This window comes from Populus euphratica, unplaced genomic scaffold (assembly GCF_000495115.2).
Source record: "Populus euphratica unplaced genomic scaffold, PopEup_1.0 scaffold14.1, whole genome shotgun sequence".
Taxonomy (NCBI): Eukaryota; Viridiplantae; Streptophyta; class Magnoliopsida; order Malpighiales; family Salicaceae; genus Populus; species Populus euphratica.
Genome location: NW_011499876.1, coordinates 1,145,615 through 1,171,111, shown reverse-complemented (window position 1 = coordinate 1,171,111; position 25,497 = coordinate 1,145,615). Strand labels below are relative to the sequence as shown.

The following is a 25,497-nucleotide window of genomic DNA, read 5'->3' as shown; positions in this document are numbered from 1 at the left end:
TAATTGATTAACTAATTATCCAACTCAGGAGTTTTATTCATACAAGTGTACAAGATAATTACACGTGTTCCAAAATGATTACAGATGTTCTATATAATTCTTTTACAAAAAATTATCCAACTCAGGAGTTTTATTCATACACTATTAAGATTTTAAATACTTCATCACTATTAATTTTGTTATTAAGTGTACAAGATAATTACACGTGTTCTAAAATGATTACAGATGTTCTATATAATTCTTTTACAAAAATACATTTATAAAAAATATTTTTTAAAAATATATTAAAATAATATTTTTTTTATTTTTAACATCAGCGCATTAAAATGATCTAAAATTATTAAAAAATTAATTTAAAACAATAAAAAAATAATAAAAAAATAATTTTAAAACGCAAAAACAAACAAAAATACACCAGCAAATTCATCCCTTTCACATAACTATCACAGCATTTGAGTCTACGTACTAAAAAATATGTCCTAGATATATTTCTACACAGCATCATCACATTTTGGGTTAGAACAGATCATCATGATAGCTGAAAAGAAATTCTCTCCAATTGAATGAGGAAAAGAGGTTACTCATGGGAGGAACAAAAAACAAAAACCACATTACAAGCATTGGATTATGCAAATACTTCAAAAGGAGAATTCAGTTGCTCCCAAAAAAGATGATAAAAGGCTAATAATGAGAGACAAGTGAATAATCACAGCAGCGGTGGTGGGGGGGTGTTTATTACCACTGCAGCAAGAGAACTTGAGGCCACATTGTCTCCAAAATAGAAGACTTTTCAAGACTTGAAAATAATGTTGAATACAGTTAAATTCAAAAAGCCTATAGTGAAAGATATCAATGCCCCCCCACATGTCTCCTCTTATCACCCCTCCCCATGAGAGGCATAGCGTAATACACAACAAAGCTCAAATTATAATTACGAACCAAAGATTGTAGATTCACATTCACCCTAATGTGAATGGTGAGCTATAAGCATTTCCCTCTTCCACTCTCCCACCACAAACCATCCTCTTAAATCAAAATCTTAATCAGATCAGAAAAACAAATCCATGTTTCACAGCTATTGAACTGAATTTATTCCAAGTTGACAGCATATACCTAGAAGATAAAATCACTAGAGTAGAAAATATATAGCTATATACATAGAGCTTTATGGATATTTTTATCTGTATTACGATAGAGTTCGTCTGTTGAAAGACTCCACTGTTAAGTTGGCTGTGAAAGCTGGGATTGAGTTCATCTTCCGGATAAATATATCAGCCTGAAAAATTGCAAGCTTTGGATGAGTTTCTTGCCCCCGCCCCAAGAAAAATAACCATAATAATAGAAATAGAATAAGTAGTAGATAACAAAAATCAGATGCAGCTAACAATTAAGGTGACAATTTTTTTACTGAGAATCTTAAGGCGTGAAAAAAGGAAGCATGAACTTTCAGGTCATTGAAAACCAAACCAAGCAACAGTTCTGGTCCAAATTTTGGAAGAAAATCTATGGGTAACAGCATCAATGGAACCAAACAAGGTACCACCACTTTCCATAGAAACCAACATTGAAAGTTATAGCCGAATGTAGCCATTTAAAATCAAAGACATTCGAATTCAATATCCCTAAATACTTTTAACATGAGAGGAGTGAGTGATTTTAATGATCCAGTAGAGGCCATACAATGATACTAGCCACGGAAGAGCATTCATAGGTATGCAGTTAATACATGTGAGTGCCTGTGCTTGTGTTCACAGACTCTAAACAAAACTATTGCTCTATACCTGACGAGATATGTCGGGCTGCGATGTGTAATCATTTGCCTGTTGCAACACGAGGGGAAAAAATTTCAGGTTTCTCTCTAAAATTAATGAAAATAAAATGGTGCTTACAGAGTTTTCTTTTCTTCCTGTCTATGTACCATAAAAGTATTTTGCATCCCATTGCCCGAACCCAGAAAAAAGAAAGGAAGAGGACAGACTGTAATTAAAATATTCACTCCTTTTTCACTTAAGGTAAAGATTTTTGAGCAGGAACTCATTTTTCACGTCCTATAAATGAATTTAGGCTCATGAGAATATTCAGTTCAAATTCCACAGAAGAAACAACTACAGTATAACCTCAATAAATTAATAACCTTGATTGAGTAATATTTTTGTTCAGTTCCGACTTAAATTTGAAGTTTAAATAATATCTCAATTATGTAATAGATTTTCACGGTCCTAGGAGTATTAATTTATAGAGGATTAACTGTAGAATGTCTTAATGTCAGTAGAATCATCTCTAGGACATCAGGCACATCTATGTAACTTAAATTTGCTAACTTACCAAAATGTTTGTATTCCCTGATTCATATTCAAACTCAAGTTTCTCATCATCACTTTGAGCATACACAGACTGCAGGGTAAACCGAGTAACTGGTATTCCATTAGAACGCTGATGTTCATCCATTACGATCTGCAAAAGATATGACCATAGGAAAAGCATAAATTTTATATGCTAAAGTAAAAGACAACAGCTTTCTAAATGAGTCACGATGACTTGAGAAGAATCGAAGGAACATATAGCATATTCCTCCAATGATGATCTTATTGTCTTGGCATGTCCTACCAATTAAACTTTATTCCTTTTTTATTTTAAAACAGAGGATGAATGGTTAAAATATTATAACTGGAGCTTAAAACAGAAAGAATGACACTTTCCATGGCACAATTACAATCAAATTTAAATGAAATTGGTAAATCCCATATAGATATCAAACTCCAAATGCAGCGAGGAACATATAATACCTTGTAGCCAAAAAGTTCACAACATGCCCTCCGAAACACAGAGATTCTATCAGCAAAAACTGTCTTGTATCTGTTCAATGGATAAAATCAAATGCTTTATGTTATAATAAAATGGAATCATCAAATACTTCATTAAATCACTCACCTTTCTTCACGCTTTTCAAGAGTTGCAATTTGTTCTTTTAATTGTGTTATCTTCCCAGAGATATAGGAGTCCACCAGCTTGCCCGTATCCCCTGAAACTGTATTATCAGAAGTATAAAGAGGTTGGGTACAGAAATGTAATAAAAGAAACAAATCAGGACTGAAAAAAAAAAAAGTCATCGTTCATGGTAAATTGCTTGTGCTTGATCCCTGACTGACTCTTCAATTCTTCTACAGCTTGTAACTTCTCCTTTGTCTTCTGCAACTCAGTTCGTAAAGCCTCAATAGATTGTTTGGCCTCATTATCAACTGCAAGCGTATTAAACATTCTCAGTACTTTTGTATTTGCAGCAGAGAAGTCACCATGCCCTAGCTGTGGAGGAAAAGCAATAAATTTGTCAAGCACCTAGCTGAATGATAAAATAAAATAAATTAATCATCTTTAACAAATGAATCATCCATGTAACCAGATCTCAATTATATACAACTGAAAGAGAACATGACAAGAAGTTTGTTTCACAACCACATGTTTTCAGCGAACGAAACACTACACAAACCTTTGTTGCATGCTTTAGATCTTCTCAATTCATCAACAAACTACTACAGAAAAATAGAAACAGGAACAAACATGCAAGCTTATGCTTGTTATACAGGAAAAGCTCCTTGATGGTATCCTCGTGTTGACAGGATATAACAGAATCACTCTACAAGCACTCTAGAAAATTCACATAAGAGCGTAAAAGCAACTTTAGAAACAGTGGAAGAATTATAAATTTCCAGGTTTCATTGTTCTAATATTTTAAGGATCACATTTAGCTGGAGAAGATACATAACCGGTGCAAGCAAGCCACTAAACTTTTGGGAGACCAACTAATTATAAAGTGAGGTAGCTTTTAACAGGCAAGGAGCAGCAACTACTCTTTTAGTACACAGAGCTTTTAATCCTCTAAACATGGACACGGATTGAACCCTCACAAATAAGCATAACTTCTATGATTTTGCACTGGTTATAAATATCCTTGGTGTCCACAAAGGCAACACCTAAAACCATGTAAAGCTTTAACGATCATAAGAAACATCAGATGTGAGAAGAAAACTCTTAGCAAATAATCAAAAGTAAGGTTATAAATATCAATTTGAGCATGTGAGAGGATCTGTGTGAATCCCTGTGAGCTTTTCTTAACATGGAAGCTTGATGGCCTCTGTTTTAAATCTTTTACAATTTTGATGACATAAGAAGCATGAATTCTCAAAACTCTAGACGTCAGTAAGCCATTGACCAATTGCCATCAGGATATGGGACAAAGTTTTACAATAACATAGCCTGCCAGGTCCACTTACAGCCCCTGAACAAACAGTGAGAAGAGAAATGTTTCTCAATCCTTGGATGAACTTCAGCCACCAGCCTTGCAAAAATTCCTACCATGGATAAAGAGTTCAAGCCAATAATCCTGAAGTTCAACAACTAAAGGCAGACTGAAAGGAAATCAATGACCAGAAACAATAAACCAATGGATACAGAAAATGGAGGGAAGTATACAATAGACAGATCATTTAACAATAGAACCTACCTCCTATCACTTAGCAATATCCAGGGAGCATCCCTGGTATGTACAAGTCTCAGCGTGAAGAAATTCAGATACAAGACCAGATATAAAAGCCAAGTGTTGCCTAAAACAGGCTTTTGCAGGCATCAAACCATGCCTTTATTCCGCCAAAAAAAAAAGCCTCTGTGGGCAATAATGATGCATATCCCTTAATACACGCATGAAAAAATCAGAAGCAACACACTTAAACATCCTATGACAGAAACAAATAAGATTTCCTCAACAGAACTGAAACTTGCTACTCAATGAATGACGTTCTATAAGCTGAAAGAAGTCACACTTCATTCATACATAAATGTCAAATAACCTTCCGGTGTTAAGAAGAATATATATTACGATATTACAAAGCCATTAAAGCATTTAATTCAGTGCCTAAGCCGAAAAGCGCCATGTAATTCTTGGAATAGCTTTGAAATTACCTTAGACTCCAACAGGGAGATCTCTACACGAAGCCGATCACTCTCCCTTTCCAATGACTTAATTCTTCTAGCTTCATTATTTAGCATGTCATTGAGTGTCTTTATTTCTTCCAATTGGCGATTATTGACTTCTTTTTGTGCATGTAAATTATTCTCCAATTCTTGAATACAAAATCCCTTATTTACAAGAGATGATTCAAGCTCCTGCACATGAAAGCAAAGTGCAAAGAAAGACTTTTAGAAAAGATCGCAAGGAAAATAAATGAAAAGCTATAGAATTCCAAAAGACCTGAAGAACTCCACTGGTTGTTGCATCCCCTCTTCGATCATCCTTTGGCCTCTTCAATTCATTAACAACATTTTTCAACCTATCTCTCTCTTCGGTAACCATAGAGAGCTGCAATTATTCATCAACATATTATTTCAATTAAACCATACCAATGGAAAACAAAAATATGTAGAATGTTACCAATGTTGAGGATGAATTCAATTATATAGTGAAATCAATATCATGATGTGCATGACCAAGCATTAACCCCAACAGTTAGCATCTTAAGACAATTTACAGGTCAACGTCAACAGCATGTACTAGAAGCCATCGCATTAATTGCCCAGGAAAAGCAAGCACATCTCCAACACTGCATCAAGCAGCTGAAAGTGCATTCAAGTAAAGGAGAATAGTAGAAAGAGGGTACAACTCCATGTGCAGCTCTAACAACAATTAGCAGATGGAGAAGGAAGAGGAAAGCCATCTCTACTCCTCATCTCCAAGAAAGTATAAAAACAGCCCTCCATCCCATAAAAACAAAATTGATGTCTTGTAAGAATTCAGAGAGCAGAAAAGGAAATATCCAAGCACGCCAAAAGTGCACAAGTTTTAGGGCATCAAAGGCCAAATGAAAAATATAGCACAGACAAAATGAAGCAGTATCGAAGGAATTTTGCTTCTGATGGAGACATATGCCTCTGCAATGGCAACTCTGTTAACAAGATCAACTCCACAAGAGATGTAAAAAAAAATACCACACGGCTATATAACTGTACTTCCCGGAACTCTCTGCAAATCTCTGACATCTACCCCATTGTTTGTGGAGTAACTCAGTTTACCTAAACAAGGGAAATAATAATGACCAAATCTCCTGAAATACAGGAAATGGAGAACAAAATGATTATCTGATGTATGGCTCCCTTTACACATGCAACGCTATTCCAAATTTATTTCTTCTTCCTAATCAAAGTACCCACCTAGAGGATTTTTCTTAAAACAGCTGCAATAGCATAGCCAAAATAAGAAAGCCTTTTTAGAAGGCACTTTTTCCCCACCAAATACTAATCCAGGTAACCAAAGAACTTGATGTTTCTCTGAACATGTAGTGGAAGGATTTTTAACTTTTTCCCAAAATGTGCTAAATAAAGCAATTCCATGCAGGGAAAATGCCTCCAACTTTACAAGATGCTAGTTGCTAAACTCATTTGGAATAAAAAGAAAAGAAGAGTAGAAGTTGTAAAAGCATACAAGCACCTAAACTAATGTACTTACCATCAATTCAATCTCCTTGACCTCCAATGTCAAAGCTTCTGCCTTCTCTTTAGCCAATGCAGCCTCAGTTTCAGCATTTTGTTTACCAAGTTGGGCAGTGTCCAAGGCCACCTCCATTTGTTTCAAAAGTGCATTTACCTCACCTATTTTCATCATGTTGTCAATAACCTCTCTGCATTGCACAGAAAGTTTCAACATCAGAAAGAAAAAACTAAATTGAGAGAGGTGAATAAGGCTAATTAAAGTTTTTCCTTTAAGCTCTTATATATATTTTTACCATCATAGTAACAAAATGATTGTAATATCAAAAGGTAACCAATTATTTTACATCATAGGTTTTGTAAGGGAAAGTGGATAGTTTCCAATTAACAAAGATACTTTATGAAGCACAGGTAGCACTAGAAGACACTTAAACTTACACCACCACACACCCTCCCGCCAACAAAAACTTTATAAAGGAAAAGGAAAAATCAAAAAGTTGGGTGTCGATATTCCACATGCAGGCAACATTAAGTAATAATGAAGCAATTCCAAGTAACAAGCTAAAGAAATAAACATACTTCTGTAAAGCTGCAAACTTCGCAGGTATATCGTCATAGCACGACACCCCAGGGATATCCTTTATCACCGACTTCCAAGAAGACAACTCATCCTCCAGCTTCTTCATATTTAACTCAAATTCTAGTAACTTAGATAGCTCTGATTCTGCTCTTTCTCTCCATCCCTTTTCTTCAATTAATTTTTCCTTCAACAACTCGATGTTTTCATGAGAAGATCTTAGCTTTCTTGCTTCTCTTACTTCAGACTCCTATAAAATTTCAAACCTTGATACGTAACATAGCAATAAGAAAAAGGATTCATGTAATAAGAAAACAATGAGCAACATACTGTAGGATCCAAAGACATTAAGACACCTATGTCACCAAGTGTGGCCAACACCTGAAATTACTCATGTTGATGAGCAAAGAGGTAGGGATATTCAACATTTCCACCAGCATACACAATTTCATATCTACAGTAATATTTCTATCTTTATGGATATAGATGCTTCAAATCTCTTTTTTTTTCTAATATTTTTACTTGAAAATATCTAGTATACACCCCATACGGACACTTCATGGAAGCTGGATGGACACTTTATGCCACAACATAATTAGACTACATAGGTGAGTTGTGTTTGTGGGCAATGCATACTTTGCAACCTTTTACCATCATAGTTGTAAAAGACATTTCCGAGACTATTCTGAATTTTCGGTTGGTATGAGATATCTTAGAGCCAAAGGTTTAAATAATCAAATGTTCTGTTATCTAAAACAAATATCAAACATAGATGGCCACCAAATATCTAAAAATACAAAAACTTAAAATTAGATTAAGTACCATAAATATAGGAAAGCATATATATATATATATATATATAGACAACAATTAATGAAAATATTCTCCAAATATTCTTTTAGTTTGAATAAAATTTTGTCCATTGTAACAACACTGAATCTACAACACCATACCTTAATCTAAATAAATATAACTTACTCAATTTCAACATATATCAATTATACCTCGCAATCAACTTGGATAACAAAGAAAAATGTAAGGCGCAAGGAATAGGACCTCTAAAATATCAAAAAAAAAAAAGAGCAATTTATTTATTTACGTGACAGTCCTTGTAGGACAAGAATTCACATGTAAATAGGTTAGGAGGATGAAGATGTTTCCACTGGTAATTGGCGAACATTGTCCAGGTGGGGTTAAATTGACAGTTAGATTAAATTAGGAGTTTCTTGCTTCATTTTTGGAACTAGTATCAGATAACTCGGATTTACAACCATGTTTACAATGACACCATCTCCTTACCATTGAAATGTTAGCCTTGATTAATCGGCAACATGCCCTATAAATTGTTTTGTATTTCAATTCCATGTCAACTAGCACATAAATACCACTTCATACAATACAATGAACATCATTCCCGCAAGTTAGCAATATACCCATAAAATTTACTGCAGGTGTATCTGCTACCCAAGAAACCATCATGTGTTTCAGAATCAAATCACAGCAGCAAAACACAAATACACTAGAATAGAAGACAAAATCACTGCGCAAACCTAGTCCCTTTACACCAGAACACAAGAGCTAAGCTTCCCAAATTATTTATCCCAAATGCATGCTGAAAGGAGAGTGATTTCATGGTTTTCTATTTTCTTAACATGAAAGCACATGCAACACATGAATATTATGCCAAAGCAACCCGGATATCAAAGAAATCATGGCAGAACAGAGCTGAATACAAGTTCACAATATGGATTCACCTAATACCCAAAATAGCACCGACTTCAATCAGGAAACTCTGTACACAAAAAAGTAATCAGCCTGCCTAGACTCCACTCATCTAAGGTTCTTGGGGACCACGTATGAATGACCAGCAGATTTCCATCTTACTTGTAATCTTTTAAGGGACCATGAAAATAGTAAAATCCTTTATCTGAGTATGTGGTACACATAGAAACCAAACTTAAATGGTTTCTAAGTTCCTCTTGCAGATGTTTAACCAAAATGGTGCTATCAAAAGAAGAACCTTCTTGAAATGTGAAACTTGATAATTTCTTCTCTAATTCACTCCTCTGGTGCAAGCACTGAAACCAAAAATATGGCCATAAAAAACGTTTGGTGAAAAAGTGATAACTTGTCTAGTAAAAGTTAAGAACCCTGGAAGGTTTTGAGCATGTCACTCCAAATTATCGCAGACCAATATTTGCAGCAAGTAGAAGCTTGGCTGACTAAACATACCAGTCAATGAACACAAGCCGCTTATAGAAAGAAAAAATGGACGAGAAGAATAAAAGCAAGACACCTCAGTAAGTTGCCTTCTCAGATCTTTTAGCTGCTCCTTCAGTAGTTCTGATTCTTTCTCGGCATGTTGGGCCCTGCATTCCATTTTTTCTAGCTACAAAGAAGAAAAATGAGCAAGCTAACAAGCACGCTGGATCACAAGTAAGCCATTATAAAAAGAAAATCCAAAATTTTTAATGCTCACTTCTGCGCTTATTCTAGAAACAGAATGTTCCGGTTCTCTATTCATCTGTTCAAGCTCATTATTGGGGCGCTTTTTCTCCCTTTCTATGCTTTCAGAGAGATGGATAAGTTTTCCCTCTAAAACACTTGCTTTCTCTTCAGCAGAAGCTGCTGAGGATTCAGCTTTCTGGCGAAGGTTCTTCTCATTTTCAAGGTTAACCTAAAACAGGAGATGGAAGGGAGATTTAAAAATAAAATAAATAAAAAAATAAAACAATTTTAAACACTACAAGCAAGCAAGCAAACAATGGGTGCTGCCAAGAGAATTTAAACTTTTAGAGCAGAATTTTAAATTACAAAAGTAATTCCTTGTGGTAACTTTAGAACAATGCTTCATAATAATGCAATTCGACGCTGAAAATCACAATCGATGACAACGAAAAAGAAAAGGAAAGGAAAGCATTACCATTATTAAGATGCTAAATTAATGTATAGCCAAAAAGTTGTAATGGGTCATCAAACATGCTGTAATTCTAAAACTTATACAAAATCCCTAATACACAAAAAAAAAAAGCAACGGACTGGATACCTCAAGTTTACTTTGTGATTCTAACTGTTTCTTGAACCTTTCTTGGTTATCATTAACTTCCTTAGCAAGTTGATTTTGAAGAGCTTGTTCGCGTCCTTTAGCAGCTGCAAGTTCTTGCTCTGCCTGTAACAATTTATCTCGAAACTTCTTCTCGTCTTCTACATCACCATTAACATTAATAACTTCCAATTAATAATAATAGTAGTAGTAATAAGGAATAATAGACGAGAGAGCATCAACTACAAACCAGACTTCGTGAAATTTTCATTGATTCCCTCTAATTTAGACTGGTAATCGCGAGCTTGCTTCCCGGCACTACTCAACGCGTCTATAAAATCCGATTTCACCTAAAATAAAACAAATTGAGTCAATTATTTAATTAATTAGGCTTAATAAACACGCATTCCTTGCTTGATGCAAGCATAAGTTGTGAAAGAAATGTGATGTTGAGGAGAACCATTTGGCGGCACTGGTAGGTGCAGAGGAGTTGTTCGGGGGAGGAAGGTTGGAGCGGCGAAATGTTGTTGTCTTCGTTGATGATTATATGGTGGTGGTCCGATTGAGGGCTCTCGATTATAGGTATTGCATTTGCGTCGGCAACTCCTCCTCTTGTCCGCTTCTCTGGTGGAGTTCTTAGTATCATCTTCTTCTTCTTCTTTTCTCTCTCTAGAAGCACGTAACTGCTCTCGCTCGCTCTCTCTCTCTAAATTTGAATCGACAAGGCGATAGAAGAGAGTTCAAAATCGCGGGCGCGGATTAAAGTTTAAAACTCAAAACGCATCGTGCGGTGTTCTTGTAATCGTCTAATAATAATAAATCTGTGATTCGAAGAAGAAGGTGTCGTGGTGTAGTTGGTTATCACGTCAGTCTAACACACTGAAGCTCTCCGGTTCGAGTCCGGGCGACGCCATGATTTTGTTGATATTTCATATTTTCTTAAAAAAGGAAAATTAACTAAAAAAATGTTAACTTTTTATTTTCTAGCATCGGTTAATTTTTTTAATTTATGCTGGAGACAATTCCATAAATGGTCTTAATCTTAATATGGCGAGTATGCTGATGAAACGCAATTGACGGTGGTAATCTTGTTATATTTTATAAGCATAATTTGTAATATCTAAAAAGAAATAAATTTTAATTTTTATAATCAAAATTTCACTTGATTTTTTAATATTTTTTACATTAAAGTTAAAAGTTATTTCTAACCAAATATACTTTTAATTTTTATAATCAAAACTAAAAAAACTTAAAAAAATTTATAAAAACTTATAAAATGGTAATTTTATAATATCGCTTATTAAAACATCTCCCATGGAGCTGCTATATAAATAATTAAAAATAAAAAAATAATATTTTAACTTTTCTTGTTTGTTTTTTATATTTCAAAAAAAAAATATTAAAATATTTTTTTCATAAATATTATTTTTAAATATCTCTTAAAAAGCTAAAAACTAATAAAAAACTAAGCTAATTAAATATAGCAATATAAAAAAATATTAAAATTAAAAAAAAATACTTATTTATTTTACTATAATAAAATTAGTTTTTCAAATGGCTTTTTTCATTAAAATAATTAAAAAAATAAAATACTTATTTATTTTATTAAAATAAAATCAGTTTTTCAAATGGCTTTTTTCATTAAAATATATATAATTAAAAAATTATATTTATATTATTCAAAATACTATTTTATTTATTTAACTTTTTGAAATAGCATCTTCAATGAGAGATGCTGTTAGAATAACATATATATTGATTAGAAAAATGCGTTTTTGCAGGCATGCCTCAGGGGAACGAACCGGTGGGCCATGGGCCATGCCCAATCATTTCACAGACAACAATTATGCAATTGATAATCAGGTGATGATGACGCGGCTTGATATAAGCAATGCCGGTTTAAAAGTGACGATAGATACTGTTGCAGAGTATTTTTTTTTAAATATATAAAAATATTAATTTAAAATAAAAAAAATTAAATTTTTAAAAATATTTTTAAAACCAAGAAAAATAAATTTTTAAAAATATTTTTAAAACCAAAAATAAATAATAACCTGTGTTTTAATTTGAAAATATATTTATTAATTTATTTTTATTTTTTTGAAAAAACATTTTTGAAAATCAAGCGGACGCAAAACGTGTAGCGCAATCAAAGCCGTGATAGTCAATGTTCCTGCAGACAGGGTAGAGAGGCTGTAGGGATTTCAGGGGTACTGTTCTTGTTGTTCACGTTTATAAAAACAAAAAATAAAAATAAAATAATCCAAATGAGAAAAAGACAAGGAAGGGTATCCCTGCCTTTGCTTTTACTCTCTCTGAGGAGTCAAGGTGACGTGGAGGACTCGTGTAAATTTACACTTAGTTATTATTTAAATAAATAATTTTTAGCATGACAACTTTATCAATAACTTCAAATAATGGAATTTTCACTCAAATTTTTAATTTAATTTTATCTTCCTTGTATTAAATGCTAGCTGTACATACTTGGATTTAAATCCATATATTTAAGAATTCAAGGTAAGTTTTTTTTTTAAAAAAAACTAACTTATATGTTAATTGAGAATAAGTCTTTTCCTAGATGATTTTAAAAGAATATCCTTATATTTATTTGGTGTGTTTGGAAAAAAATAATAAATTCATTAAAATATTTATTTTAAAGTTTGAACCTAAGGTAGTGTTTTGTTAATATTCTAAAATAAAAAATATAGGAATAAAAAAACAAAAACATATTTTTGTTGGAGGGATAAAGGTAAAAACATGAAAAAATTATCTTTCATTGGTATTTTATGATAAAATAAATAAATATAAAAAATACATAAACTTATATAGAATAAAATTGTTTCCACTTTCCACAGCAATTTCAAGTGAGTTTTTATTTTTTTTATTTTTAAATAATAAATAATATCTACCTTTTATCTTAATTACCTTTATTTTTGTCCTACCATCACTAAGTGTCATCTTAAAACCATTTAGATTATTGTGTAAAAAAAACTTTATTATTTTTTTAAAAATAACATATAATACATACATTTACGCTAATTATGTAAAAATTATTATTTTTAATTATTTTTATATACTAATATTAAAAATGTTTTAAAAATAAATAAATATTTTTTATATATTTTAAAATAAAAAATATTTTAAAAAATAAGTTTTATCATTCACACTCAAAAAATGAGATTGAAAGCCGACAAGAGAGCCAAAGCCAAGTCGTGTCGGCTTCGACGAAACATTGACGATATAACACACAAGCACTTGTTCTTATACTTTCTATTTTGCTTCCTCGATCCAATCGAATCTTCTTCTTGATTCATCCTTTGCTCTCTCGAAGCTAGCCCCAACCTTCTTCTTTACTACTTTCTATTCCCGTGTCCTTCTTGTCTGACTCGAGAACAAGGTGAAAGTGCTATGGTTTCCGTGTTTTTTTTCTTCTGGGGTTTTATGTTTGGAGAGATTAAGAGGGGTTTTTAGTGAATTTGTAGATGAAGTAATTAGGTGGTGTTGCAATCTGTTTATCATCAGATCCCTGGTCATTTCTAGTGTTTTTTAAGAGAAGGGTTTTTATTTTCTCGTGGTTTCTCTGTGTCCAAGCATGAAGGGTTTTTCTTGTTGTAATCAGAGCTACTATTTTTTTTGTGTACGATATTTGTAGATATTGGCAGATAATCATGCTGTTTTAGGATGTGTTCATGGATTTATTTTAATTTTCTGCGAGAATTTTGAATGGTTTTGTTTATATTTTCATTTTACAGTAGCTAAAATACATGTTGTGCTGAAATAATTGTGGGTTTTGATCTGTGAAAATGGTGAAGGGATTTTCGAACTTGTGAAAGGTCCATGCTTTTTGTAATATTGGGAGTTAAAGTTGAATTATTTTTTTTTTTGAAAAAATGGGGTAGAAATAAATGCCAAGTCTTTCTGCTTCATTTAAGGAAAAAAGAAGAGATAGCTTTGGCACTGACAAATGATTAGTAATTAACGCAGGCTTTTGTTTCCTTTTAATTAGGCAACACTGAATCAATCTGCATGATCATTAAGTGATAGTAAATGCAACATCTGTAATGGGTTTGTTTTTGTTTGGTGAGATAATTTATTGCTACTATTTTTTTTCCTTTCTGTTGTTGATGGAGCTACTTTTATAGAAGGGTTTCCCTAAATTGACTTCGCTGCTAATTCAGGGGCTTGTGTGGTTTTCTTATGGCATTTGCGGCTATGAATCATACTTCCGAAGGAAATCCCCATGCAGGTTTGAGTTTTCTGTAGTTCCACTTTACAGTTTCTATAATCTTGTGGATATTTTTTTATGGAAAACTGGGCTAAGTATGTGTTTATATGACAGGATACGTGTTGAATTTGTAATTGGATATATAGAAGTTTAACTTGTTCCTGGAAATCTGTGTTACTGGCTTTCTATTTGCTTGTCTGCTTTTTGTTTGTCACTTAATGAAATTTAATCCGGTGCCCTCATATAAATAGGGGGATGCAATGATGCTTTGTACAAAGAACTATGGCATGCCTGTGCTGGACCTCTTGTCAATCTTCCTCGTGAAGGGGAGCTAGTTTATTATTTTCCACAAGGTCACATGGAACAGGTATTCCCAATAAAGTACAAACCAATGAATGTTGTGCCATATCTTTGTTGCCATTCTTAAAATATTCTACTATAGATATGTAGTGAGGTTTTTATTTTGTATATCTTCTATTGTATACTCTCTCTTGCTGCTTTCTGACAGAGTTTTCATATCTGTTTTGTATATAGCTTGAAGCTTCAATGCATCAGGGGATGGAGCCGCAAATGCCATTGTTTAATCTTCCATCTAAAATACTGTGTAAAGTAGTTAATGTTCAGCGCAGGGTGAGTTGGCTGGTGATAATCTTACATTTTAATTTTGATGACTCCTAACAAGTCTTCTGTTTAGCATGCTGAGAATCTCAATTATTTTTTTGCATTTTCTACATATTGGTTCATCTACTATTTTCACTGGATTGTAGGCTGAACCTGAAACAGATGAAGTTTATGCCCAGATAACACTGCTTCCTGAACCAGATGTAAGCTCTCTATTTTTGTAGCAGACAAGGTTTCTGAGTGCATTTTTATTTTGTACTTTTTTTGCCAAATCTGCCATTTTCATCATTTCCTCTATGAATCAGCAAAGCGAGGTTACTAGTCCTGATCCTCCACTCCCAGAACCTGAAAGATGCACAGTCCATTCATTTTGCAAGACACTTACTGCTTCTGACACAAGCACTCATGGTGGTTTCTCTGTTCTTCGAAGGCACGCAGATGATTGTCTGCCTCCTTTGGTTAGCATCTAAATTTTAATGTTGTGCCATTCCTAATATGCACTGTATGGTTCATGTCCCTTTTGAGCTTATGCTATTCTCCTTTTCATTCAGGATATGTCTCAGCAGCCACCCTGGCAGGAATTGGTTGCAACTGATCTGCATGGCAATGAATGGCATTTTCGACACATTTTTCGAGGTTAGAAAGTAGTTATTACTTGATATGACACCATGTAGTTATAGTTGGCAACTTGTTCTCTACATGTCTCAGAAGGTCTTTGTGCTTGGTTTGGCACTTGGTTTATGTAGAATTTGTATCTACATATAAGGAGATATGGTTTGTGTCCCTCCTTTTGAGCCTTTTGTTGTGAGCATCTGTGTAACTTTGACGCTGTAGCCTGATCAAACAGAGAGCACCTGTTTGTGGGATCATATGAAGGCTTTGCTATTATTGTTTTTCATATCACATAAAAAACAGCTTTTATTTCCAACATTTTCCAACTTAACAAGCCTTTTGGCAGTTAATTCCAATGCCAGTTTTTCAGAGAAAGTGTGCCTAAGGTTTTTGAAAGGGATTTCCTCTTCCTTCTCCAACCTTTCCCTTGCATCATGCATATTTATGAGAAGGAAAAGGGGTTTTTGGGAAAGAGATTGTTATGTGATATAAATTATCTGCTATATTCACATTTTTTATCATTTGTTATGTGTGGGGTTTGATGTCAGTTTTTTTTCCTTATCACATGGTTTCTTGTTAGAAAGTATATAAACTATTCTGTATTAACCATTAGAATGCTGATTAAAAGATAAATTTGCAGGCCAACCAAGGCGTCACTTGCTCACGACAGGTTGGAGTGTCTTTGTTAGCTCCAAAAAGTTAGTTGCGGGTGATGCATTCATCTTCCTCAGGTAAGTATGTTGTTCATGTTGGTCTTTTTTTTCTGCAGCAATTTTCTTGCTGAAAAGAATTGTCAATGATAGATTGAAAATTTTCTTGCAGAGGAGAAAATGGTGAGCTTCGTGTGGGAGTAAGGAGGCTGATGAGGCAACAGACGAACATGCCATCTTCTGTTATATCTAGCCAAAGCATGCATCTAGGGGTTCTTGCTACTGCTTCTCATGCCATTGCAACTGGAACCCTTTTTTCTGTCTTCTATAAGCCAAGGTTTTTATGTGTTTATTTCTATTGATCCACCTTCTGAGTTCATCTGTGCAATTATCTTGTTATATTTTTGTGTTGAAGTCATTTCTACTTTGTTGTTTCCTAAGAAAGTTCAGTACTGTGCATGATAATGTGCCTAATGGTTTATGTAGAAACTATAAGTGTCAATCCTTTCTAATTGCCAGCAACCTTTAGAAAGGAGTATCATTTTAACATGTCAGTTGCATTAATGTGCTATTGAGGGGAGTTGTTAAACTGATATGTTTTTGCTTCATATTTGAACAACTGCTGATTTTTAGGTGTGTTCCTGAATGTTTCAAAAAGTACTTTCAACAAGTACTTGAACTATACATTTTCCTTTAATTCTTGCTTTCCAATTAGTAACATTTATAAGTCCATTTTTGGGTTGATTGTTGTAGCTCAGGACCAGTTTGAGTGTATGATTTCTCATATATGTAATTCTTGTTTGAGATTTTTACATGATGTTTTTTTCTGAATAAAGTCCCTTTTTTTTTTCAGAACAAGTCGATCTGAGTTCATTGTAAGTCTTAACAAGTATCTTGAAGTTCGAAACCACAAGCTTTCTGTAGGGATGAGGTTTAAGATGAGATTTGAGGGCGAGGAAGTTCCTGAACGAAGGTTTTATCTTATTCTAAATTAAAAACTTGGTACAAGAATTCATTTACATCATTCAAATAGTTATGCTCCATTATGCTACAGGTTTAGTGGTACCATTGTTGGCGTTGGAGATAACATATCATCAGGATGGGCTGATTCTGATTGGAGGTCCTTGAAGGTTGTTTGGTTAATAGTTTATTAATTATGGATTCTGGGTATTGAGTGCCACCTGTATTTTCTTGTTTTTTTCCAATTCATTATCCATGATTTGATATTTTCATTACAACTCTATTTTGGCTTTCCTATGATGAAACATAGTTTGCTCTTCCAATTTCCAACATAGAAGTAAATTTGCCTTTGTTCATGACTAGTATCATATTGTCTGCCAGGTCCAGTGGGATGAACCCTCATCCATCATGCGTCCAGAGAGGGTATCACACTGGGAATTGGAACCGCTTGTTGCAACTACTCCTTCAAACTCCCAACCTGTGCAAAGGAACAAGCGGGCACGACCATATGTCATACCCTCACCAACCGCAGATCTTTCTGCACTAGGTTTGTCAACGTTCCATTTTGTATTTCCTTGGTCCCTTTGCTTGTGTTGATTTCTTGTGATAAGCTTCTTGTTACCTTGTGCATTAGGTATGTGGAAATCCCCTGTTGAGTCCTCTGCTTTATCATATGGTGATTCACAACGCGGACGAGACCTTTATTCATCACCCAATTTCTCTACCACTGCTAAGGTCAATTCTCTTGGCTTCCGAGGCAATAGTCAAGTGGCTAGTGTTTCCCACAACTCAATGCATTGGCCTAATCGAGTGGAAAGTGTCACAGACTCTTTCGCTCCAGTTGTAAACAAAGATTCCGGGGAAAGGAGACAGGGCACTGGAATTGGCTACAAACTATTTGGGATTCAACTTGTTGAGAATTCCAACATAGAAGGAACTTCACCAGTCGTTGTGTCTGGAACGGTGGTTAATGATCACCCTGTTCTGTCTTTGGAAGCCGAGTCTGATCAGCATTCCGAGCCTGAGAAATCATGTTTGAGATCTTCCCAAGAGTTGCAAAGTAGGCAAATTAGGAGTTGCACAAAGGTAACTCCCTTTTGACTTTTTTATTTTTTTATTAGAATGCTATGCACGCTATCTTTTAGTTCTTTTGCCCCTCTTCTCTGTGGAAACACTGTTAGTCAGATATGGGCTGGTATTATTTAAGGCCGTATTAATTATAGGATTCTAATATGCTAATTATATAGTTGTATATATGGTTTTCAAATTTAGCTAGGTTGGAGTTGGAAATTAGCCTTGTAATTAGGAATGTATTATACTATTTAGTTCTATATAATGGAAGGAATTCTCTATTGAGAGACGTTCAAACAAAACCCATTGTTTCTGTCATGCTATCATGGTATCAGAGCCTAAACATTGAAATTAGGGCTGTCTCATTCTGTAGTTATTGTCAAGAGGGTTAGAATTGCCGAGTGTTTGCTAGGAGGGTGATAAGAGATCATTCTATTGATCTTTTTTTGGCTGTCAGCAAATTTGTAGCCCTTTTTAGTTGTTGGCGCAATCTTAGAAGGTGTTGTTGCTGGTATCTGGTGTCAAAGTGGCTTGGGCTTCTTCGGGTTGTCATCTACCAGGTCTGAAATGCATTTTATTTTGGTGATTTGTTGTGTTTTTTGTGATTTGGGCTTGCTGACTTCTTGTTTAATTACTAGACTTTGGACTTGTTATTTTTTGGTATCATGACCACTAGTAATTCAGTCCTTTGGGGTGAAATTCACGAGTAAGAATTATTATGCCTGGGAATTCCAATTTCATTTATTTGTTACAGGGAAAGAGTTATGGGGCCAATTAGATGGAAGTGATCCGACTCCTACCGAGGATTCAAAGTTGGCTAAGTAGAATATCAAAGATGCTAATCATGACCTAGATGTTGGGCTCTGTTTGACCCTCTGATTGTTCTAAATCTGACGTTAGCCTCTGTTGACCCTTGTTTTTCTAAATCTGAGGTCGTATAAGATTGCTAAGAGTATGTGGGAATATCTGAAGAAAGTCTATAGTCAGAAAAACATGGTCCGATGATTTCAATTAGAGTATGAAAATGGAAATTATACTCAAGGAGATCTCTCAATTCAGGAGTATTTTACTGGATTTCAGATCTTATAGGTAGAATTTGCTGATATAATTTATGTGAAGGTACCTGATGGTTTTGTCGCTATAGTTTTTGGAGGTTCATGAGTAGAGCAAGAGATCAGTTTTTGATGAAATTGCAACCTGAGTTGAAGGCTTCTCGGTCTAATTTGATGAATCATGATCCCACTCCTTCTTTAGATATGTGCTTCGGGGAGTTACTTTGTGAAGAGCAACGTTTTGTTACAAAGGCTAACTTCCAGCAAGTGAAAGGGAAAGGTAAAGACATGTGAGAAGTTCAATGTTATAGCTGCAAGGAATATAGACATATTGCTACCTTTTGTGTGAAGAAGTATTGTAATTATTGCAAGTAGCCTGGACATATTATCAGAGATTGCCCTACAGCTCCTCGGAATTGTTAGGCTAATGTCTATTAGGCTGAAATTGGTTCTTCTAGTGATTCATCTGTTTTTACTCTTGAGATGGTCAAGCAGGTGATTGTTTATGCTTTTTTCAACTTTTGGACTTCAAAGTAACAGTTTCCTACCATTTAAGTCTTGGCTTGTTGATTCTGGTGCGTCTAATCATATGACTAGTTCTGTTGACACTCTTCTCACTCATTACAAACTATGATTGCTAATGGTAGTCAGTTACCTATTCATGATGTTGGAGATGTTAATTCCTATGTTAACCTTCTAGTCTTATATCAGTAGGCAAGTTAGTTGATGATGACTGTGATGTTTTGTTTTTTCATTATAGTTGTCTTGTGTAGGATCAAGTGTTGGGGAAGATCCTTGTGAAGGGTTTTAAAGTTGGACAATTGTTTTTTCTGCACCCTTTCATTCCTCTAGTTATTTCTATGGCGTGTACCACTGTAAATCATAAAAGTGAAATATGGCACCAATAAAGATTGTGGTAGATGTTAAGTGTTTTTTGCTAGAAAATACAACAAAATAATATATATATATATATATGCATGTATGTATGTATTTAAAATTTATTTTATTTTTGACATCTGCACATTTAAACGATCAAAAAACACACAAAAAAAAATAATTTGAAGCTAAAAAGGAAGTTCAAAATTATTAAAAGTGCGGTATAGCCGCAATCCCAAACATTGCTTGAGTTGGATTCTGGCCCTATTCCTCGCCGTTCTACTAGACTTTCTCGTCCTCATGATCCGTATTGTTTTTCTCCTACATCCTTTCATGCTATTTTGTCATCTATTGCAATTCCTACATATTATTCTGAGACAGCTAAGCTTGAATGTTGGTGTGAAGCCATGGTAAATGAGCTTCACTTTCTTAAAGATAATCATGCCTTGGATATTCCTTGCCCATTGATTGTTAAAATTATTGGTTGTAAGTGGGTTTACTCAATCAAACTCCATTCTGATGGGACTTTGGATTGATATAAAGCATCGTTGGTTGTTCTTGGTAACAAATAAGAATATGAGGTGGACTATGAGGAGACTTTTGCTTTGGTCGCTAAGATGATTACAGTTCAGACTGTTATTTCAATTACTGCTTAACAAGGTTGATCGCTTCGTCAAATGGATGTAAAAAACACCTTTCTTTTTGGTGATCTCAAAGAGGAAGTTTACATGACACACTATCCTCTGGTCTGATCTCCAACTCTTCCTTGGATGTCTGTAAGTTCAAGTGTGTTTTATGTGGACTGAAATAGGCTCCTCGAGCATGGTTTGACAAATTTCGAGCCACCCTGCTTTAGTATTATTTTTAGCAAAGCAAGTATGACTCTTCCTTGTTTCTTTGCAAGGCATCTACAGGTATTGTTCTTCTCCTTGTCTATGTTGTGGATATTGTTATTACTGGGACAAATTTCGTCTTGATTACTTGTCTGGTAGCATCTTCAAAACTCGTTTCATATGAAGGGTCTTGGTCAGCTTACATACCTCTTGGGGTTGGAGTTTCACATTGATCACTTCGGTATATTTTTGAATTAGCATAAATATATGTAGGATTTGATTGTTTTAGCAGGTCTTCAGGATATCTCATATGTGGATACTTCTTTGGAGGCTAACATGACATTGTCATGAGGAAAGTGACCTCCATCCTGATCCTACCATGTTTTGTTAACTAGTTGGGAGCCTGAATTATTTGACGATCACACTACCTGATATCTTTTTTGCAATTTAGCAAGTTAGCTAGTTTATGCAATCTTCATGTCATCTACATTTAGCTGTTATTTGTCATATCATCTGATATCTTTGAGGCTCACTTAATCATGGGTTGTTTTTTTCCTGTCGTTGCTCCTCTTCACCTTGTTGCATTTAGTGATGCTGATTGGGTTGGATGCTTTGATACTCGTCGCTTTGTTACTGGATGTTGCATGTTTCTTGGTGACTCCTTGATCTCTTGGAAGAGTAAGAAGAGGGCATGCATGTCCAAATCTTCTACAGAATCCAAATATCGTGCTATGTTTGTTGCTTGTTCTGAGACTGTTTGGCTACGTGGTTTGCTAGTTGAGCTTGACTTCTCTCAGCTTAACCCCACTCCTCTTCATGGAGACAACACGATGACCATTCCTTCTTTTTTTTATGAGCTTGCAAAGCATATTAAAGTGGACTGCCATTCTATTTGAGAAGATGTGAGCATGCAAAGCATATTAAAGTGGACTGCCATTCTATTCGGGAAGATGTGGATTCTTGGATTGTCACTCTTCTGCATGTTTCCACTGATCTTCAGCTTGCTGACATATTTACCAAGGCTATGACCTGACAGCGCCATCGATTTCTGGCAAATTGATGCTTCTTGATCAACCAACATCAATTTCTTGATGCCAGTCAGATATGGGCTGACATTATTTAAGGCCATATTAATTATATGATTCTAATTGTATGCTAATTATATAGTCATATAAATGGTTTTCATATTTAGCTAGGTGGGAGCTGGAAATCTAATTGGGGATGTATTATGCTATTTGGTTCTATATAATGGAAGGAACTCTCTACTGAAAGGAATTCAGACAAAATCCATTGTTTTTGTCAAAAGCAATTAGTTGTCTTAAGACTTTTTCCATGACACTATCATTCAGCAAATTGAAACATGGCTTTGGATTGATAATGTGGATATGGAGTATGATTTCCTATACTGTATGTAGGTTCTCTACTCCAGCTATGAGTGTTTGATGATATATGTATCATTTCCAGGTTCACATGCAAGGGGTTGCTGTTGGAAGAGCTGTTGATTTGACACAGTTTAAACGCTATGAAGATCTGCTGAGGAAACTAGAGGAAATGTTTGATATTGAAGGTGAGCTCAGTGGATCCACAAAGAAATGGCAGGTTGTCTACACTGATAATGAAGATGACATGATGAAGGTTGGGGATGATCCATGGAAGTAAGTTCATTCTACACTGATATTCTATATTCTCAAGTTGTCTTCCTTTACAAATTTTTGTTTTAAATGAAAGTCATCTTAAATATAAAATTGTCTTGGATGATTATTTTAAACCATGCATAAAAAATTAGAGAATTTTATTGCTTTGATGATGACTGGTTTGCTATCTGATTGCAGTGAATTCTGTGGCATGGTGAAGAAGATTTTCATCTATACATCTGAAGAAGTCAAGAGGCTGTCGCCCAAGATTAAACTTCTAGCTGAAGAAGAGGTCAAAGGAATTGGTGACAATGTTGATGCAGCTGTTAACACAGAGGACCGCTCATCCACTATTGGACCTGGATGCTGATACTCCATTATGCTTGTGTTTTGCCATAAATGGCTGGAATGGAAATATAAAAAGGGAATGATGAAGAGAGAACTCAGTAGTCAAGGTTTTGTTTATTGCAGCGTTACAAGGAATGGCCAGTGCAGTTTCTAGACACGCAGCACTAAAATTATGGTGAGTCGGTGGTTGACTGTTTATCAATCCTGTCATTTGTAGAGAATGAGACTCTGTCCTTATGAATAGGTTTTGGGTTTTGTTTATCATTTTGTTTCGAGAATCTAACCTTATAGTGCTTGTTTGTTTGGATTCAAAGCAGCCACAAAGTTGTCCATTCCACCTCTTTTTCTCAACAAATGAAAGAATAGAAATGAGCTATGATTTTTTTTTTCCAGTTTCCTTTTGAGTTGTTTTCTGGTTTGCACTAGCTCATCTGCCTTTTGTATATAAATATATATAGCCTTCTCATTTCTCGCTTTGTTGTGTATGTGTCTTTTTAGTTCTCTCTATGGAAGAAGCTCATAATAGTGGTTGTTGTATGATGCTGCGCAGTGCAGGTGTCTTTTTAGTTTTCTCTGTGGAAGAAGCTCACAGTGATTGTTGAATGATGCTGCATGTTCTGATCCATATCAATTCAGAAGCTGCTCCACCTAAAAACACAATTAATATACCTTTATATCTCGTGCATCATGCAATGTTTTTCTTTTTATTTGGTCTTCTATACAAATCTGATACTTTACTTCCCATATAAGAGTAAATGTGTGTGTTGTGCCGGTTGTTACAAGTATTAGAGGCATTGCCAATTGCAGACTCCCTCCAAGGGAGTGGTTGAATGGACTGTGTTTTATGTGGCTGGTGAATGGTATCACTTGAAATACTGCCAGTTTCCTGGGTTAAACCTGACCCTAAACCAGGAGGTAATTTCTTGTGAATCTATAATGTTGACCCCACAAGGGTGGTGGGCTTCTGAGGCTTTCAAACTTGCCAGAGAAACCATATGCGATGCTGCAAAATGCTGCCGTTGATTGTTTGTTTTTATTTTTGGTCCATCAAAAGTAAACTCAGCTCTGAGGGACAGATTACCAGGTTGAGTTTGATAACTATAATATAGATGATGGATCATGAAAATCATCCAAAAACAAAACAAAACAAAGAAAGGAATCATGGTATCAAGCTTAATCATAACTGATGCATTCATATTTTAATCAACGACCCCCTAACTAATGTCTTAGGCCTTGTTTGTTTCAAGGAAACCAGATTCCAGGAATTCATTTTTCTCATTTTCCAACGTTTGGCAACTATTCATAAACTTAGTTAAAGGAAAATTAATTCCAGTCAACAAAAAAAACTTACTTTACCTGTAGGAAAGTGTTTTCCTTTCCTTATAAAAAGGAAACCACTTTCCTATCTTTACACATCTGAATCCCCCTCTCCGCGTCTCTGTTCAAAAACAATTGAAAAGCCAAGAAACATACTTTTCATTTCAGGTATCTTTTTCCTTAATTTCTCTATTATTTTTCTCTATTATTTCCTTTATATTTTTATCTTTTATGTTTTATCTTCTAGTAGATCTGCAACTTCTTAATCTTGTTTACTTATTTTGAAATTTATCTGTTTAATTTATCTTTTGCCTATCAATTTTTTTCCCATACTAGTTTTCTTCTTCATCTCCCCGTCACAGTAAAAAATGCACACAGAAAAATACTTAAATTTGTCTGCAACTTCAGTTTTCTTCTTCATCTCCCCATCATAGTAAAAAATGCTCACAGGAAAACGCAACCAATTTCATCACAATCAAGCCATAATAAACACATTTTTTCTTACACATTCGGCAGCTTCCCTATTAGTTGATAGGCAGACAAACAAAACCAAAGGAGAAACTGTCTTGTTTCTTGAAACAAGATCCAACCATTCCCTATCACCGGATCCAACACAAAGAGAGTGACGCACACAGGAGGGGAAACTGTTGGGCGAGAGAGGGATGAGAACTGGGGATGAGGAGTAGATCAGTGATAGGCGAGAGAGAACCGAGAGAAAGAAAATAGGGGAATGGTGATGGTGTCTTGCCCCTTGAATTTGTGATGGTGCCCTGCTTCTTCAAAGAATAGAGGAATGGTTAGATTAGAGAGAACCGAGAGAGAGCAGGGGAAGAGAGACAACCGAGAGAGAACAATCAGTGATAGGCGAGAGAGAATAAACAATGATAGGCAAGAAAACCAAGGGGAATTAGGGGAATTTCAGAAACTGAATGAGGTAAATTAGAGGGGAATCAGACGGGAATGAGAGAAACCGATTGATAGGGGAATGAGAAACCGAATGAGAAGGGAATAACAGTGGAATGAAATTGAATGAGATGGGAATGAGAAGAAAATGACAGTGTAATGAAACCAAATGAGAAGATTTGACAGATGATGATGGGAATGACTGTGGAATGAAACCAAATGAGAGGAGAAATCGAATAATGATGGGAATAACAGGGGAATGAAACCGAATGATGTCTTTAATTAGTTATGGGAGAGA

The 25,497-nt window shown here is 34.8% G+C and overlaps 3 protein-coding genes and 1 non-coding gene across 10 annotated transcripts in view; 2 read left to right on the top strand and 2 right to left on the bottom strand.

Moving 5' to 3' along the window:
• Nucleotides 1-693: 693 nt before the first annotated feature.
• On the bottom strand, nt 694-10,846 carry LOC105128437 (mitotic spindle checkpoint protein MAD1). 3 transcript variants are annotated; one of them, XM_011030103.1, is made up of 16 exons: nt 10,558-10,846; nt 10,348-10,447; nt 10,101-10,258; nt 9,534-9,731; nt 9,351-9,443; nt 9,016-9,132; nt 7,057-7,304; nt 6,497-6,668; nt 5,246-5,353; nt 4,957-5,160; nt 3,141-3,303; nt 2,932-3,028; nt 2,787-2,856; nt 2,326-2,454; nt 1,782-1,820; nt 694-1,276 (listed from the first exon to the last, which is right to left on the bottom strand). In XM_011030103.1, the coding sequence occupies exons 1-16, from the start codon at nt 10,741-10,743 to the stop codon at nt 1,187-1,189; spliced, it is 2,172 nt and encodes a 723-aa protein (XP_011028405.1). In that variant the 5' UTR covers nt 10,744-10,846; the 3' UTR covers nt 694-1,186. The 3 variants fall into 3 exon arrangements, with proteins under 3 accessions (XP_011028405.1, XP_011028406.1, XP_011028407.1); XM_011030104.1 differs by having other exon boundaries at nt 2,932-3,022; XM_011030105.1 differs by lacking the exon at nt 9,016-9,132.
• A 90-nt stretch (nt 10,847-10,936) lies between these two features.
• TRNAV-AAC (transfer RNA valine (anticodon AAC)) lies at nt 10,937-11,010 on the top strand. The gene has a single exon. It is a non-coding gene; the product is annotated as a tRNA-Val (tRNA).
• A 2,301-nt stretch (nt 11,011-13,311) lies between these two features.
• On the top strand, nt 13,312-23,818 carry ARF1 (auxin response factor 1). Of its 5 annotated transcripts, none has more exons than XR_842866.1 (16): nt 13,312-13,494; nt 14,276-14,343; nt 14,574-14,689; nt 14,857-14,952; nt 15,090-15,146; nt 15,249-15,401; nt 15,495-15,579; nt 16,196-16,286; nt 16,378-16,542; nt 17,059-17,178; nt 17,260-17,335; nt 17,547-17,712; nt 17,800-18,251; nt 22,462-22,652; nt 22,830-23,154; nt 23,535-23,818. XR_842866.1 is itself a non-coding variant. In XM_011030102.1 (16 exons), the coding sequence occupies exons 3-16, from the start codon at nt 14,295-14,297 to the stop codon at nt 22,999-23,001; spliced, it is 1,989 nt and encodes a 662-aa protein (XP_011028404.1). In that variant the 5' UTR covers nt 13,312-13,494; nt 14,104-14,177; nt 14,276-14,294; the 3' UTR covers nt 23,002-23,449. The 5 variants fall into 5 exon arrangements, 3 of the variants coding, with proteins under 3 accessions (XP_011028404.1, XP_011028402.1, XP_011028403.1); XR_842865.1 differs by having other exon boundaries at nt 23,530-23,818; XM_011030102.1 differs by lacking the exon at nt 23,535-23,818 and adding an exon at nt 14,104-14,177 and having other exon boundaries at nt 22,830-23,449.
• A 323-nt stretch (nt 23,819-24,141) lies between these two features.
• Nucleotides 24,142-25,497, bottom strand: part of MTR4 (RNA helicase, ATP-dependent, SK12/DOB1 protein) — a 15,423-nt gene continuing 14,067 nt past the window's right edge. The window contains exon 15 of the transcript XR_842864.1: nt 24,142-24,204. The gene's annotated coding sequence lies outside the window, so the exon portion shown is untranslated. The remainder of the gene's footprint in view (nt 24,205-25,497) is intronic.

Coding starts and splice junctions, on each gene's coding strand:
- LOC105128437 (XM_011030103.1), bottom strand. CDS start 10,743: ATGATACTAAGAACTCCACCAGAGAAGCGGACAAGAGGAGGAGTTGCC. Junction 10,448..10,557: donor CCTACCAGTGCCGCCAAATG/GTTCTCCTCAAC, acceptor GTTTTATTTTAG/GTGAAATCGGATTTTATAGA. Junction 5,161..5,245: donor CAACCAGTGGAGTTCTTCAG/GTCTTTTGGAAT, acceptor TTTCATGTGCAG/GAGCTTGAATCATCTCTTGT.
- ARF1 (XM_011030100.1), top strand. CDS start 14,295: ATGGCATTTGCGGCTATGAATCATACTTCCGAAGGAAATCCCCATGCA. Junction 14,953..15,089: donor TAGTTAATGTTCAGCGCAGG/GTGAGTTGGCTG, acceptor ACTGGATTGTAG/GCTGAACCTGAAACAGATGA. Junction 15,402..15,494: donor ATGATTGTCTGCCTCCTTTG/GTTAGCATCTAA, acceptor CTTTTCATTCAG/GATATGTCTCAGCAGCCACC.